This window comes from Salvelinus alpinus, chromosome 18 (assembly GCF_045679555.1).
Source record: "Salvelinus alpinus chromosome 18, SLU_Salpinus.1, whole genome shotgun sequence".
NCBI lineage: Eukaryota > Metazoa > Chordata > Actinopteri > Salmoniformes > Salmonidae > Salvelinus > Salvelinus alpinus.
Genome location: NC_092103.1, coordinates 22,033,057 through 22,051,428, shown reverse-complemented (window position 1 = coordinate 22,051,428; position 18,372 = coordinate 22,033,057). Strand labels below are relative to the sequence as shown.

At 42.0% G+C, this 18,372-nt stretch overlaps 1 protein-coding gene across 2 annotated transcripts in view; it reads right to left on the bottom strand.

Moving 5' to 3' along the window:
- Positions 1-328: 328 nt before the first annotated feature.
- LOC139543999 (astrotactin-2-like) overlaps positions 329-18,372 on the bottom strand; it is a 450,311-nt gene continuing 432,267 nt past the window's right edge. For both annotated transcript variants that reach the window (XM_071350635.1, XM_071350634.1), the window contains one exon: positions 329-1,707. In XM_071350635.1, coding sequence (XP_071206736.1) covers positions 1,470-1,707 — 238 coding nt within the window. In that variant the 3' untranslated portion in view covers positions 329-1,469. The remainder of the gene's footprint in view (positions 1,708-18,372) is intronic.

Genomic DNA, 18,372 nt, shown 5'->3' with positions numbered 1-18,372 from the left:
TGTAAATATTTTGTTCGGGGTCCACTATTGATGGTGGAAAAAAAAACACCAGTACAGGTTGTTACTTACCTACCGTAAGCAAAGTGAAGGGGTAGATGATGTAGGAAAGTATTCACAGGTAATCCTGAGGGACATTACATACAAGTTCCCATTCATTTGCAGCTGTTGTTTTTCAATAATTCCATATGACAATGCAGGTGTTTTGAGTTCATCATAATCTTTACATTTCTCTCCAACCTATGGAGTGTGGTATAGCCTATACCGCAGATGTGAATCAATTGGTTAAACAGAGCTACTTTCTCCTTCTTGTCCAAAAGAATGCAGATGCTTGTGGTATATAGTATTTAATATTTCACATCCTCTCGAAAAAAGACAATTAAAGCCACATAATAATACATATGTTATTTACAATTTCATATTTACAATATAATAATTTACTATCACAATTGATATAATGTGAAATGATAATCAATAAAAAAAAATATGAGTTGGATTTTTATGTCCATGGCTCTTGAGAGATGGAAAGTCAAGTAAATGTTTCCTTGAGGGAAGGGATCCTACAAGATCCATACGATTAAACATGATTCCTTTATAGAGTTTCATTATTCATTGGCGTTCACCTGCCATCACTCTGCAATCCATACATTTAGCATAAAATCTTGAAATCATTTGGAATATTTTCCTATGAAAATGTTTTCTTTTTCTTTTTTCTTTACCTATATTCACCAGTTGACCATATTAATGGACTATTTTTTAAATATGGATTTTCCCTGCGGTTTAGGAGCTCTCCACCTTTGTCAACATCTGAGGAGATAAACAACAATAAACAAACAAACAAAAAATGAAACACTGCTGGTTGAGGACTTTTCTAGCTGCAAAGCGTTACTCACACACCGTACGGTACAGCTGATGACATCACAATCCGTCACACAGGATTTCTCTGTAGCCTTTATTATAAACACTATGTTGTCTGCATTAAAAAGACTACATTATTGTAGTGGTGATATGTTTAAGTTTTACAAATGAATCAAATCAAATGTAAATGATAATACAAATCTAAACGCTCTCTTTCCCATCTCTCCAGCCAAGAGGAGAGACATACAGGGAGTTGTTTGTTTGTTTGTTTCCCTGGTACGCTTCCAGTCGAAGTACCATGAGAAACTGCAATATTACATTCAGTATTTTTTTGCCAACCAATTTGCTCTGGGTTGAATGATAATTTACATGCTCACATCGCTCCTTCTCATTGATAGTAGTAGTCACTGGCATGTACATCCAAACCGTCTTTCCTCTTCAAGCAGTTCTTAGCACTTTTTTCAAAAAAGGAGTTGAGGGTGTTTGACAGTAGTTCTAACAATGTCCAGTGGGGTTGAGGTTTCAGGGCTCTCCTGGTTTGGAAAAATACCAGTCAGTGGAGAGACCAGAAGCGAGGAGGAGGCGGCTGTCATTGTGTCGTCGGGCAGCTTGTCTCATCGGAGCTTGGCGTTGCCGTATGTGCTGCGCTGTACTGAGATCAGTTTCTCCATGCAGGTGGTGCGGGTCTCATGCAGGGAGCCATGCCACACTTTGCTGGTGGGCCGAACCTCCTCGCTGCGACAGAACACGTAGGCCATGGTGTCTGTGCGGCTCTGGATGTAGGCGCTGTGGAGCAGGGCCCGGCAGTACCGGCTGATCCTCTCCACTCTGCGCAGGATCAGGTGGGCTTTCCTAGGGGAGAGAAACACAGTCATGATTAGTTTTAATGTCAGCGTCAGCAGCATTGTCATTTTGTCATTCCTTTATTCATTTTTATGGTGATATAAATATTGGTACACTTTACAGATCGGTAATAACAGGACAATAACTATGGCCATTACCAGTAATTACCAATAATGTGGAATCAGGGCCGGCAACTGGAGGCTTTAACATCCTATATACTATGTACTGCCATTCTGCCCTTGAGCAAGGTACTTTAGCCCTAATTGCTCCAGGGGCGCTGCTTTGCCAGCCTGTGATGTGATGGTGTGTGTGTGTGTGTGTGTGTGTGTGTGTGTGTGTGTGTGTGTGTGTGTGTGTGTGTGTGTGTGTGTGTGTGTGTGTGTGTGTGTGTGTGTGTGTGTGTGTGTGTGTGTGTGTGTGTGTGTGTGTGAGGTTGGGTACTGTGACGGCAATAAATCATGAATATCTGTGCAAATGGACCAATAACGGAAGTATTGTATATAAATATGCCACACCCTTGCCCCCTTGTTCAACAGCAATCTAGAAACCGAGCAGGTTCATTCATGTGTTATGTATCTTTTTGCAGATTTGATTGAATTCCAGACTAGAGTAGAGAGGTCTGTCTCTGATCTGTGTTGGCAACCTACTCATGTTCCTCGCCAGAGGGGGGTATGTTAGAGACCAGGTCAATGTACAGGACAGGCAGACAAACTGCTGTAAGGAGACACACGTGCATACCAGTGGCGGTTGGTGCCGTTTAAGATGAGGGAGGATGATTATTTTACAGCATATTGGATGACTGTCATTCATATTCCATTCACCCAGCTCAAATGTAACATCGATAGGTTTAGGCTACTACATGATACACACATGTTCCCTGTACCCATCATGAGATTGCTACAACCTAGCATATGAATGAAAGTTTACAACATAGAGAATTTTGAGTAATCATGGTGACATTCAATACTGCCTTGCACACTCTTGCCTGCATCTAGCTGATCTAGGGAGAAATCCTAGAGTCCTTTGCAAATGTGAATTTCTATTGGACACATTCAGGTATTTTTATCCCCGTTTTGTTCGGTTTCCATCCGTTTAATAAACATTTTTCAACAGAATTGGCAGAATGAATACACACCTGATCACACGCAAACATAGTTAACTTTCACAGCAGACACATACAAACAGCATGATAATTTGCTCGTTGTATAACTCCTTGCATCTATGAGCTTTCCTCCCCTCACATCAGCTGTCTGTAACCAGGCGAAAAAACCTTTCCAAGCCAAACCTTCCATTCATAACCTCTATAACCGCTACACACAGCCTTAAATGTAAATGTATATCATTGTCACGGCATAGTCAACATAGCTACTAGAACTAACGCGTTAGTAAACCCACTAGCTACAATCATGCAGTACAGTGTAGTTAGAAAGCAGTTTACCAGTTACACTGGTGGGCTCCGGTGGCAATAAATGAATGACTTGGAAGAGTTACAGTGTTGGATAGCCATAGCCAGCTAGATAACATAGCATCTCGCTCTGCTTGAGCCGGGTGTTTGAGTAGGTTAAACTAGCTAGCTTCATTCTTAGCTAAGTGGAAGTTTTGTAAAAAAAATACAACCAAATATAGCTATCTCTCTCTTTCTCCTCCTCTTGCTTCTCCTTAATTTTGGAATAATACAATTTTTCAAAACGGTTCCACTATTCTCTTTGAGTCAACTACTCACAACATTGTATGCACTGCAGTGCTAGCTAGCTGTAGCTTATGCTTTCAGTACTAGATTAATTCTCTGATATTTTGATTGAGTGGACAACATGTCAGTTCATGCTGCAAGAGCTCTGATAGGTTGGAGGACGTCCTCCGGAAGTTGTCATAATTACTGTGTAAGTCTCCTAAGCCTCCTAAGTTTTGTATCGAAGTTAATGTACCCAGAGGAGAACAGAAGCTAGCTGTCCTCCGGCTACACCACGGTGCTAACCTACACAGAGTGCTGCTGAGGCTACTGTAAACCTTCAATGCAAAACATGTGTGGTCCCCACCGTGAAGCATGGAGGAGGAGGTGTGATGGTGTGGGGGTGCTTTGCTGGTGACACTGTCTGTGATTTATTTAGAATTCAAGGCACACTTAACCTCACTAGGGTAGGGGGCACTATTTTCCCCTCCGGATGAAAAGCATTCCCAAAGTAAACTGCCTGCTACTCAGGCCCAGAAGCTAGGAAATGCATATAATTAGTATATTTTGATAGAAAACACTCCAAAGTTTCTAAAACTGTTAAAATTATGTCTGTGAGTATAACAGAACTGAAATGGCAGGCGACCGAGAGTGCGCATTTCTTGTTTTTCTTTTATATTGATGACGCTATTGTCCGGTTGAAATATTATCGATTATTTAGGCTAAAAACAACCTGAGGATTGATTATAAACATCGTTTGACATGTTTCTACGAACTTTACCGGTACTATTTGGAATTTTTGTCTGCCTGTTGTGACCACATTTGAGCCATTGGATCACTGAACAAAACGCGCCAACAAAATGGAGGTTTTTGGATATAAAGAGGGACTTTATCGAACAAAACAAACATTTATTGTGTAACTGGGAGTCTTGTGAGTGCAACCATATGAAGATCATCAAAGGTAAGTGATACATTTTATTGCTATTTCTGACTTTCGTGACTAATCTACTTGGCTGGTAACTATATGTAATGGTTTGTGTGCTGAGCGCTGTCCTCAGATTATCGCATGGTTTGCTTTCGCCGTAAAGCTTTTTGAAATCTGACACGGCGGCTGGATTAACAACAAGTTAAGCTTTATTTTGATGTATTACACTTGTGATTTCATGAAAGTTAAATATTGATAGTAATTTAATTTGAATTAGGCGCTCTGCAATTTCACCGTATGTTGGCCAGGTGGGACGGTAGCGTCCCACACCCCCTAGAGAGGTTAACCAGCATGGCTACCACAGCATTCTGCAGCAATACACCATCCCATCTGGTTTGCGCTGAGTGGGACTATCATTTGTTTTTCAACAGGACAATGACCCAACACACCTCCAAGCTATGTAAGGGCTATTTGATCAATAAGGAGAGTGATGGAGTGCTGCATCAGATGACCTAGCCTCCACAATCCCCCGAACTCAACCAAATTGAGATGGTTTGGGATGATTTGGACCGCATAGTGAAGGAAAAGTAGCCAGTAAGTGCTCAGCATACGTGGGAACTCCTTCAAGACTGTTGGAAAACCATTCCAGGTGAAGCTGATTGACAGAATGCCAAGAGTGTGCAATGCTGTCATCAAGGCAAAAGGTGGCTACTTTGAAGAATCTAAAATATATTTTGATTTGTTTAACCCCTTTTTGGTTACTACATGATTCCATATGTGTTATTTCATAGTTTTGATGTCTTCACTATTATTCTACAATGTAGAAAAAAAGAAAAACCCTTGAATGAGGTGTGTCCAAACTTTTGACTGGTACTGTAAATGCATTAATGATCTGCATGTAATTGTGGCAGTAAGGGGAAAACACTACATGAAACCTTTACTCTTCATTTAACACAGACACACACTCTCCCTCCCTCCCACACACACTCTCCGTGTCTCCCTCCTAATCACACCACTCTCTCCCACAAACACACTGCTCCCAACTTTAAAAACGTTAGGCACCCAACAGACTGTAAGGAGTACCGGAAAGAGATAGATTTTTGATAGTTTAGGCTTCCATTAGGCCTACATGAATCATACCTTTGAAGCACATCTCATGAGTAGAAGACCCTTCTCCTTTCTTCCTGCACCAATCAAATATGCCTAGACCTACTCTCAAGTTACCAGGTTGTTAGATAAGGTGAATGCACCAATTTGTAAGTCGCTCTGGATAAGAGCGTCTGCTAAATGACTTAAATGTAAATGTAAATGTTAGCTAGCTAGGTAACATGACTGAACAACGTTGTTTATCAAAACAATAATTAGCGGCCTGGTATTAGTTTAAAACGGCCCCAACATGTTTTGTGAAATTATATCAAATGTGAGCGAAATCGTGTAGGAAGAAAAAAAGGTAGCTCCGGTAACGAGTCATATGTTTTTAACCGTTTGAGAAAGACACAAGCCGTTTTCTTTGCTGTAAAGCTGCAAGCATGACTGTCACGAAGCATTGCTACGTGACAGCGAACTTGCAAAGCCTATCAGAATGGCCTGTGCTCTTGGTTATTTGGTTATAGGAGGGATGAAATTATATACAATGTATTGACTTGGCTCTGCACGCTGCTGTATCAAATGTAACAGAAGACTGATCACGGTCTGCATCCCCGCTCGCCATCACGGCTAAATTATATTTAAAAAACTGACAGAGAAATAGATGCACAGAGAAATAGGTGTGTGATGGTGGAAGGGGCAGCCAGGTCACCCGTGATACAAGTCAGTATTCGTTGTCTATCCATTTCTGAGGACGTCTGGAGATGATGTGGACACCGACCACTAGGGGCAACGGTGAGTGCTGTTACCTTCAAGTAGTTTTTGGTTTTCCTAGTGCATTCTGGACTGGGACGACAGATGGGCGTAAGCATCTGCCTCTGATTCCAAAGGTTGCAATTTTGAATCAAGGGATATAAAGTTGTTTTTGATATTTCTGTTTTAAGCCTATCCCAAACCTTAACCCTTACCTTAACCATTCTGAGTTAATGCCTAAATTTAACCCTAAACTTAAAAATGCAGACTTGATGCCTAAACTTAACCTTTGACACTCCGAAATCTAATGTTTGCATGAACTTTCAACGTGAGGCTGTGAGAGCTAGTTGCATTCTCAAATACTTTATTCTCAACAATGAAAATTAACCTCTTCTGTGTGTGTGTAAGGACTTGAATGTTGACACAAATATTACAAATATCAGAAAGAGAGAGCTTTAAGGAGGCATGTTCCATTTGTTTTGAGAAGTGGATGTCTGTTCAGCCTCAGCATCTGTCTTTGGTTAAGCTAGGAGCACAGACAACCTTTTCACGTGTAAAAAAAAAAGGGCAACCTTTTTTCTTCTTTCTCTCTTCAAATTTCACTGCCTACAACAACATAACACCAAACATATGAGCTAGTGGGTCTCAAGTGCAAGTGGGTGAATTGAGGACTGGGAGTTAAGAGTATATATATTCATCAAGACAGGATCACATTGGAGATCATAACACACAATTCTCTAAAAGTCCTAAAGTTACAGTACCAGAGTCCTAAAGTTACAGTACCAGAGTACTAAAGTTACAGTACCAGAGTACTAAAGTTACAGTACCAGAGTCTTACAGTACCAGAGTCCTAAAGTTACAGTACCAGAGTACTAAAGTTACAGTACCAGAGTACTAAAGTTACAGTAACAGAGTCCTAAAGTTACAGTACCAGAGTCCTAAAGTTACAGTACCAGAGTCCTAAAGTTACAGTACCAGAGTCCTAAAGTTACAGTACCAGAGTACTAAAGTTACAGTACCAGAGTCCTAAAGTTACAGTACCAGAGTCCTAAAGTTACAGTACCAGAGTCCTAAAGTTACAGTACCAGACAGGCAGCTCTGTCTGGTTAATGTCAGATGTATTCATTTATCTTATCAGGATGGTGTTAGATGATCGTCCGATTGTGAATAAAAACCATTTGTTTCATCCAATAAAAAGAATTGTGTAACATACACCAGTAACACTGTTCGAAGAGAATAAAACACACAATCTATGTGCAAAACTGCTGCTTCAATAGAAATGACTGAATATTAAGATACATGGAAACATGACCGAAGTAGAAAAACAACCTGCAATAAAATTAAGCACAATCGACCTAATGCATGACATAAACACACACTGTACCGTACATGCATGGTGAGAGAAAGAAAAAAGTGCAGTTGTGCAACTGTGAGAGCTGACTGTGACAATGCTAGCAGTTGGTGGCTGGGTCTCAGTGTGGCTCCGTCAGTCTCCCAGGTTTCCTGACATAGTGAGTAAATACTGAGTGCTCACATTTCACTTGGCCACACTGTTACCTTTTAAAAAGGCACCACCGATAGAGCCGGCTCGTAAATTACCCCAACAAGGCCTTGCCCTGCCAATTTCAGGCAGTAAATAACCCTACACTGTCAGTCATCCAAATGCCTTCTCCAGGACTCCGATGTGCTCCCTACTCACCCCCCCCGGTCCCCGCAAAGGCTACCTTCCTCTACCCCAATCACAAAAAACATAATCTTCCTTTAAGACAAACTTGTTCCACATTTATGATATTATTTATGGCTGCCGGAGAGGGCTTCCAGGCAATGGGGGTGGACAAAACAAAACACGGGGCCTGAAACTTTAGACCCAATGTTGCCATCATTACAAAACTATTGAACCGCTGGAGTCTTAACCTGGTCAGACTCACATGCCATGGATTCTTTTTCCTTTTTCTTTTTTAAGTTTCTGTCCAAATATTATTTTTTTCGTCCTGTAGACTGTGTGTTTCTCCATCTCCATATCATGCTAATGTCCCCTGTGTCTATTCACATAAAACTGCTGTGTCGGGGGTGGTCTGTTTCAGGGGGCAGACCGAGGCAGGGCTCTGCAGGAAATCTTTATGAGAATGAGGAGGAAATGGACTTGGAAGTTTAGTTAGTGTTAGTTGACTGTCAAATGTAGTGTTTGGCTTGGCGTAAGAGTGGTGTTTGGCATTGGGTCTGTAATTCGAAACAAGTATGTAACCTTATAGTCAAAGCTGACCTTACCAATTCGCTTCCCCAAATAAACACTTAAAAAAGGCTGATTGCACAACTCGGCTTCTGCTGACAGTACAGAAGGCATGCAAAGACAGGAAAACCCAAATGTCCTAATCTTCAAAAGACATTGGGGACATCTATTGCTTTGTTATGTAAGAGTTAAATAACTGTTACTGATGCTAGTTATCAATCAAACCAACAGATACATAGAACAGTGTTGATGGATTTGGACACATTAAAAAGTAATTTTAAAATATAATCTTTCTAATAGTATACTGATCCTTTACAAAACAATCATATTACCAGCAGTGAGAGACAACGATTGCCTAATAACAGTGCCAACCAATTACAGAGCCCAAGATGGGTATGACACATTGTTTACATCTATCTATATCGCCTGCCTGCCTGCCTGCCTAAGTGGGTGAAAGGCTATTTTAGGTTTAGGGTTAGGAGTTAGGGTTAAGGTTAGGATTATGGTTAGGGTTAAATGAAGGGTTGGGGGTTAGAGAAATAGGACTTTGAATGGGAATCAATTGTTTGGTCCCCACAAGGATAGTAAAACAACGTGTGTGTGTACTGTGTGTGCATGTGTGTGCATGCATGTGTGTTTGCACGTATGTTTGTTCATTTGTGTGTGTGAGTGTGTGCATGTCTGTGTGTTAGTAATGGTGTAATAACATTCCGAGACATGCCTGGTATGACATGAAATCCATTAGCGTGGTGATACCCTGGATCCCCAGACAGTCCAGTAGATAACGCCTGGTCTTGAGTGCTACCATCTACCTATTGTTTTCATCTAGAGGAGAGCGAGCCAGATACGACCAGCAAATACATTATACCCATTCCTGAGAACACACATGCAGTCGTAAATACATCCCATAAGTCTTACGTAGATCTCACATCAATCACTGTCTCATCTACAAAAAAATACTGGCTTCTCTTTGGCTCCAGGAACCACTGCAAACTCTTTGAAAACACTTGTAGAAAACCAACCTGTAAATACCCCAGTGCAGGTTGGATTGAATGGAGACCTTGGGTTCAGTCTAGTTCTTCAGCTCTTTGTGGGTGAAGAGTCTAGTGGTTGTAGCACAGGGGAATCAGAGCAACACTCTCCTGACGTGGTTATGAAATCATTCCTGAGTTTACTGGGGGCTTCAGGCCTTTACAGGTAACCAGAGAAGTTGGTTTTATGAATGAGTTTTCCACACTATACACAAAGAGTGCATTCCCTATTCAACACAACACTCGTCAATTGCCAACACCGGAGCGCTTCCATTCGCTAGGGTCCAAGACCATTGGCTACATCCTAGGCTCCCTTGTAATAACAAAGCTGTAATTTGTAGACTTAGCACTTGTGTCCAGTCACCAATTGGGTACAAAATATGAATAAGAAGGTAAATGAGAGGAAATACAAATATCTGATGAACTTGAGTAAACGAAAACGAAAATATATGGCCGCGCCGTGTGGATTCTTTTATGAGATTTATGTCCTTATAAGATGGTACTCCAATGGAAGAAACCTGGTCATGATTGGTTTTATGGGCCAGGATTTGCAGTGAAAGCCTAAACCAATATTTTGCTGTCCAAAATTACTGCTGACCAGGGTGTTTGTGTGTGTGTGTGCATGTGTGTGTGAAAGAAAGAGAGTGTATGTGTGCGTTTGTACAGGCATATGTGCGTGTGTGTGTGTGTGTGTGAGGGTGTGCATACGTGTCTGTAAGAAAGAGTTTGCATGTGTTTGTGTGTGCACGTATATTTGTGTGAGTGCACGTATGAACACATGTATGTCTATGTCTACGTGTGTCTATAGGCGTGATCCACCTTTGTGAAGATGGTTGAAGAAACAGTGGAGAAGAGGGCACTGGGGAGCAGCAACATGTGAAAACACGTTTTTTCGGTGCTCAGATCCAGGGTGAACAATTTACTATTAATACTTGACCAACACCTCCCCACAGTGTTAATTTTGTTACATTTAATTTGGAATCGAACCCAATTTACTAATCTGGCTTTTTTTCTATACATTTTTGGCCTTTTAATCACAAAATGACGAGGCAACAACGGCCACGGGCCACAAAGGACCAGGCCTCTGCTGAAGCCTCGGGCTCACCTGACACGGACTCTGATCCCCCCCGGCCTAGCCATCGTAACGGTGGCTATCATTAAATCTGAACAGACTGTGCTGGCTAACGTGGAGTCATTATCCACTGACCTATCCACACAAAAAGCTATTCTCACCACCGAGGTCAACATGAAGATAGACTCTGTTAATGAAGACTTGGCGAGACATGACACCTGTCTGAATAGCCTGGAAGATGGCGCAAATATTTACTCCGACAAAGTGGTGACACTGGAAGAGCAAGTCACCCTGCTATCATCAGATGTCGTCAAACTCACTTCCAAGGTTGATGACCTCGAGAACAGACAGCACCGGGGGAACGGTCGCATTTTTGGCGTGAGAGAGGGACTCGAGACCGTAGGCGGACTGCGGCCTACTCTGTCCATAGCTAAACTGCTACAGGAAATTCTAGGCCTCGATTACACCCCCACCCTTGACCATGTGCACAGAAGCATACAGTCCGCACTGAAGAATGGGTAGCTGCCCAGACCCATAGTAGTTAAATTCCACTACCTTCAGGAGAAGGAGGATGTCTTCCGTAAGGCAGCGCGAGCAGCTCCCATCACCCACGATGGCCAGAATATTCACATTTACCCAGACTACACGGCGACAGTCATGAAGAAGAGGTCAGCATCAACGAGGTGAGGGGGCTCCTACACCGCTGTCTGAACACCAAGTTCGGCATTCTTTACCCAGCTGTACTGAAGATCACTACTCCCTTCGGCGGGCAGAAGACATTCTTAGATCGAACCAAGGCCAAAGAATACACTGTCGTGCACCTACATCCACAGGAGGACAGGCGACATAATACTAACTAGCCATTGTGGGCTCCTACTGTGACCCTGCACTAGCCGTGCTAACGCGACCAAGGACCAACAGGAATGTCAGTGTTCAGTGCCAGTCAATTTTCAGTGTTCTGGCTTGTTAGGATGTTCAACAGAGGGTTACAGTACATTTATACAAATGTTCAATTTTACTGGGTTTGTTTTCCTATTTACTTATTTAATTACATGTTTTTGGAGTATATGTGTGTATATATGTACAGTTGAAGTCAGAAGTTTACATAGCCTTAGGTTGAAGTCATTAAAACGCGTTTTCAACCACTCCACAAATTTCTTGTTAACACACTATAGTTTTGGCAAGTCGGTTAGGACATCTACTTTGTGCATGACGCAAGTCATTTTCCCAACAATTGTTTACAGACAGATTATTTCACTTATAATTCACTATATCACAATTCCAGTGGGTCAGAAGTTTACATACACTAAGTTCACTGTGCCTTTAAACAGTTTGGAATATTCCAGAAAAGGATGTCATAGCTTTAGAAGGTTCTGATAGGCTAATGGACATCATTTGAGTCAATTGGAGGTGTACCTGTGGATGTATTTCAAGGCCTACCTTCAAACTCAGTGCCTCTTTGCTTGACATCATGGGAAAATCAAAAGAAATCAGCCAAGACCTCAGAAAAAATTGTATACCTCCAAGTCTAGTTCATCCTTGGGAGCAATTTTCAAACACCTGAAGGTACCACGTTCATCTGTACAAACAATAGTATGTAAGTATAAACACCATGGGACCACGCAGCCGTCATACTGCTCAGGAAGGAGACGCGTTCTGTCTCCTAGAGATGAACGTACTTTGGTGCGAAAAGTGCAAATCAATCCCAGAACAACAACAAAGGACCTTGTGAAGATGCTGGAGGAAACAGGCACAAAAGTATCTATATGCACAGTAAAACGAGTCCTATATTGACATAACCTGAAAGGCCGCTCAGCAAGGAGGAAGCCACTGCTCCAAAACCGCCAGAAAAAATCCAGACTACGGTTTGCAACTGCACATGGGGACAAAGATCGTACTTTTTGGAGAAATGTCCTCTGGTCTGATGAAACAAAAATAGAACTGTTTGGCCATAATGACCATCGTTATATTTGGAGGAAAAAGGGGGAGGCTTGCAAGCCGAAGAACACCATCCCAACCGTGAAGCACGGAGGTGGCAGCATCATGATGTGGGGGTGCTTTGCTGCAGGAGGGACTGGTGCACTTCACAAAATAGATGGCATCATGAGGTAGGAAAAGGATGTGGATATATTGAAGCAACATCTCAAGACATCCGTCAGGAAGTTAAGCTTGGTCGCAAATGGGTCTTTCAAATGGACAATGACCCCAAGCATACTTCCAAAGTTGTGGCAAAATGGCTTAAGGACAACAAAGTCAAGGTATTGGAGTGGCCATCACAAAGCCCTGACCTCAATCCTATAGAACATTTGTGGGCAAGGAGGCCTACAAACCTGACTCAGTTACACCAGTTCTGTCAGGAGGAATGGGCCAAAATTCACCCAACTTATTGTGGGAAGCTTGTGGAAGGCTACCCGAAACGTTTGACCCAAGTTAAACAATTTAAAGGCAATGCTACAAATACTAATTGAGTGTATGTAAACTTCTGACCCACTGGGAATATAATGAAAGAAATACAAGCTGAAATAAATCATTCTCTCTACTATTATTCTGACATTTCACATTCTTAAAATGAAGTGGTGATCCTAACTGACCTAAAACAGGTCATTTTTACAAGGATTAAATGTCAGGAATTGTGAAAAACGGAGTTTAAATGTATTTGGCTAAGGTGTATGTAAACTTCCGACTTCATCTGTATTGATGTAGTGATGGAGAAATTGTTTAGCACACACGTTATTCTGGCTAACCTCTATGGTCCTAATTGGGATGACGCTCAATTTATCTATGAACTCATCGCAAAACTTCCCGACCTTAACTCTCATCATTTGATATTGGGAAGAGATTTCAATTGTGTATTGCATCCATGTCTAGACAGATCCAGACCCGAAGCCCAACAATGTAATTTCTAAATCAGTCGCAGTGATCAGCTCATTCTAGAATCCTATAATTTGTCTGATCCATGGAGGAGCAATCCCACTGCTAAACAGTACTCCTTTTTTCTCCAGTCCACCACTCATACTCTAGGATTGACTTTTTCCTGCTGGAGAAATATAAGTATTCCTTTTGTAACTAATAGTCAATATCACATTATCATTATCTCAGACCTGTCCAGCTAGATATCCGCTTTCCGGACAGCACTGTGTTACAACGCGCGTGGCGACTTGACCCACTACTACTATCCTGTAGTGCCTTTAAAAAATACATATCAACTCACATTGATGTCTTTTTACAGATCAACTGCACCGCTGACGTGTCTCACTCTACTGTGTGGAAACCGGATTTATCGCAGGTAGGCAATTTTTCTATAATATGTGCCGGCTATTTAATGTTCTTTATTCTGCCCACTCAACTCTACAGACAGAGTTTGTCATCTCTCTTGATGCTGAAAATGCTTTCGACTGGGTTGAGTGGGAATATCTATTTACAGTACTAGAGAGATTTGGGTTTGGCCCGTCATTCCTTTCCTGAATTAAGATATTGTACTCATCCCCAGTGGCGTCTGTTCGCACCAACAATGTTACCTCCAGCTACTTCCCTCTCCACAGGGGGGCCAGGCAGAGTTGCTGTTTATCCCCTTTCCTATTTGATATGGCTATTGAGCCTCTTTCTATCGCCCTGCGGGCGGAGGAGAGGATTATGGGAATATTGAGGGCAACATAACTCGCAAGGTGTCCTTATATGCAGACGATCTTCTTTTATACATCTCTAACCCTGTGGAGTCTATACCCTATCTCTTGGACATGCTACAAGGTTTTGGGACATTCTCTGGTTATAAGTTAAACCTAACAAAAAGTGTGCTCCTCCCCATTAATCAGTTAGCAGAAGGAATTGGGTTTGCCAATTTCCCATTTAAGGTGGAGCATCAGGTCTTTACTTATTTGGGGCTCATTTAAGGCTCTGTTTAAACATAAATTCAAAACACTCCTGGAGTGCACTAAGCAGGATTTCATAAGGTGGTCGTCTCTTCCCATTTCATTAGCAGGTCGCATTAATTCTGTTAAGATGACTGTACTACCTAGGTTTTTGTACTTATTCCAAATGATCCCCATTTTTCTGCCAAAGTCAATGTTCAAACAACTGGACAGCTACATTTCCAACTTCATTTGGAATAAGTTAAATCCACAAATGAGAGAGGTATATCTACAGAAACCTAAGGCCGCAGGCGGGCTGGGCCTTCCCAATTTTTTACACTACTACTGGTCAGCAAATATATCTAAATGTGTTTATTGGATTTCTACATTTGAAAACAAGGACGGCCCAACTTGGGCCATCATGGAGTTACAGTCAAGCCTTCCAACTTCTCCGGTCTCACTCCTGTGCTCCCCAGTGTCCATGAACCTTGGCACCCATGTTTTGAACACCATTAAGAACTCCCTTAAAATCTCGTCCCAATTCCGAAGTCACTTTAGCCTTAAACAAGCAAGCAACTTCTCCCCATGAACATCTAATCATCTCTTCCCAGTGTCACAGATTGACACGGCATTCCAGTTCTGGCGTAGGAACGGTCTGGTGTTTTTTTGTGACCTATTTGTTGATCACACATTCGTCTTATTCCATACTCTGAGGGTTGACCATAATATTCCCAATACCCACTTTTTTTAGATACCTGCAAACTCGCAGCTTTGTCAAAAAACATTTCCCTTCATTTCCTCTCGCGCCTACTAAGTGTCCAGTCGAGAGGTGCTTAGACCTTACCCCTTATCTGAAGGGCACAATCTACAGATTATACAACATAATACAGAACATTAATCCACCTTCCTTTGCAAATACAAAATCTGCATGGGAGCAAGACATACAGTGGGGCAAAATAGTATTTAGTCAGCCACCAATTGTGCAAGTTCTCCCACTTAAAAAGATGAGAGAGGACTGTAATTTTCATCATAGGTACACTTCAACTATGACAGACAAAATGAGAAAAGAAATCCAGAAAATCACATTGTAGGATTTTTAATGAATTTATTTGCAAATTATGGTGGAAAATAAGTATTTGGTCAATAACAAAAGTTTCTCAATACTTTGTTATATACCCTTTGTTGGCAATGACAGAGGTCAAACGTTTCTGTAAGTCTTCACAAGCTTTTCACACACTGTTGCTGGTATTTTGGCCCATTCCTCCATGCAGATCTCCTCTAGAGCAGTGATGTTTTGGGGCTGTTGCTGGGCAACACGGACTTTCAACTCCCTCCAAAGATTTTCTATGGGGTTGAGATCTGGAGACTGGCTAGGCCACTCCAGGACCTTGAAATGCTTCTTACGAAGCCACTCCTTCGTTGCCCGGGCGGTGTGTTTGGGATCATTGTCATGCTGAAAGACCCAGCCACGTTTCATCTTCAATGCCCTTGCTGATGGAAGGAGGTTTTCACTCAAAATCTCACGATACATGGCCCCATTCATTCTTTCCTTTACACGGATCAGTCGACCTGATCCCTTGGCAGAAAAACAGCCCCAAAGCATGATGTTTCCACCCCCATGCTTCACAGTAGGTATGGTGTTCTTTGGATGCAACTCAGCATTCTTTGTACTCCAAACACAACGAGTACCAAAAAGTTATATTTTGGTTTCATCTGACCATATGACATTCTCCCAATCTTCTTCTGGATCATCCAAATGCTCTCTAGCAAACTTCAGACGGGCCTGGACATGTACTGGCTTAAGCAGGGGGACACGTCTGGCACTGCAGGATTTGAGTCCCTGGCGGCGTAGTGTGTTACTGATGGTAGGCTTTGTTACTTTGGTCCCAGCTCTCTGCAGGTCATTCACTAAGTCCCCCCGTGTGGTTCTGGGATTTTTGCCCACCGTTCTTGTGATCATTTTGACCCCACGGGGTGAGATCTTGCGTGGAGCCCCAGATCGAGGGAGATTATCTTCCATTTCCTAATAATTGCTCCCACAGTTGATTTCTTCAAACCAAGCTGCTTACCTATTGCAGATTCAGTCTTCCCAGCCTGGTGCAGGTCTACAATTTTGTTTCTGGTGTCCTTTGACAGCTCTTTGGTCTTGGCCATAGTGGAGTTTGGAGTGTGACTGTTTGAGGTTGTGTAACGGCAGCCTTCCCTCTCTTCACGAGAAGAGAGAGTGTAACAGGGATCGGACCAAGACGCAGCGTATTCCGTGTTCAACATACTTAATGATAGACGAAAACGTAAACACTTACAAAACTACAAAATAACAAACGTGGCTTACCGATACAGTCCTTTCTGGTGCAGACAAAACACAGAGACAGGAAACAACCACCCACAAAATCCCAACACAAAACAAGCCACCTATATATGATTCCCAATCAGGGACAACGATTGACAGCTGCCTCTGATTGAGAACCATATTAGGCCGAACACAGAAACAGACAAACTAGACACACAACATAGAATGCCCACCCAGCTCAGGTCCTGACAAACACTAAAACAAGCAAAACACATAAGCACTATGGTCAGGACGTGACAGGTTGTGGACAGGTGTCTTTTATACTGATAACAAGTTCAAACAGGTGCCATTAATACAGGTAACGAGTGGAGGACAGAGGAGCCTCTTAAAGAAGAAGTTACAGGTCTGTGAGAGCCAGAAATCTTGCTTGTTTGTAGGTGACCAAATACTTATTTTCCACCATCATTTGCAAATAAATAAATTAAAAATCCTACAATGTGATTTTCTGGATTTTATTTTCTCATTTTGTCTGTCATAGTTGAAGTGTACCTATGATGAAGATTACAGGCCTCTCTCATCTTTTTAAGTGGGAGAACTTGCACAATTGGTGGCTGACTAAATACTTTTTTGCCCCACTGTAGGTGGCGAGCTACTCAATGATATATGGCAACAAAGTATTGTGCGTATCCACACATCATCATTTTGCATAAGGCATGGGCTTATTCAGTTTAAGGCTTTGCACCGACTCCATTACTCAAATGACAGATTGGCAAAAATACACCCAAATGTTGACCCCAAGTGTTTGAGATGCCACCAGAGTCCAGCGACTGTGGGACACCTGTTTTGGTCATGCCAATCTTTGAGTTAGCCCCAACCCGGTCAGTGCCATTTTTGGGGCACTTCCCCTAGACCAGAATGCTATCACGCATCAGGCAAATGCTAGCTCGCCTTGTTCTCTTTTTTGTTGCATTGGGTTAAGGAGGTGATGTCATCTCTGACTCTGGAGAAGGTTAGGTACACTGGGCTTGGGTCCCGACAAAAGTTAAACTTAACCTGGTCCCCATTAATACAATACGTGGAGAGCCTGTCTTTTACTTAGTGTAACTTGCAACATTTGTTAAGCAGTCATGTCTATTTTAGTGACCATTTGTGCAGATAATAATTTTTATTGAACTTTTCCCCCATTGTTTTTGTTTCTATTACTGTTTGTTTCTGTTTTTATTTCCTATTTAACTTACTTTTATAGATGCCTTGGTGGGTGGGTGGGAGGGAGTGGATGGTGGGATGGAGGGAGGGTGGGAGTGGATGGCTGGATGGATGGATGGGAGAATGAGGGGTTGGGGCTGTACTGTTTTGTTTTTATATCTGAAAATCTATAAATAAAGTAAAAAAATATCTAATAAAGAAACAGTGGAGCTACAGTAACAGACAAATTCAACTTATCGACTGGATATAAAACTTCATGTTACAGGGTTGGAAGGCAGCCATTCTCAGATCTGCTGGAATGGAAAGATTTTAAAAAATGAGAATACTGGAGATGATGGTGAAAACGATCATGTGGTTTTTGTCCAAAGGCCGCCTAGAACTCCAAGGCATTCTTGAGAATGTTAGTGGTTATTGCCATTTTACTTGATGATCATTAACACTGCAGTTCTGCTGGCTCAGATAGGTCAACTTAGACCAGTAACATATTAAGTATCTGGACCAATTAGGTTGATCGTTTCTTATACTTGAAATCTGTGGGCCAATGGGATAATCTCTTACTAATGA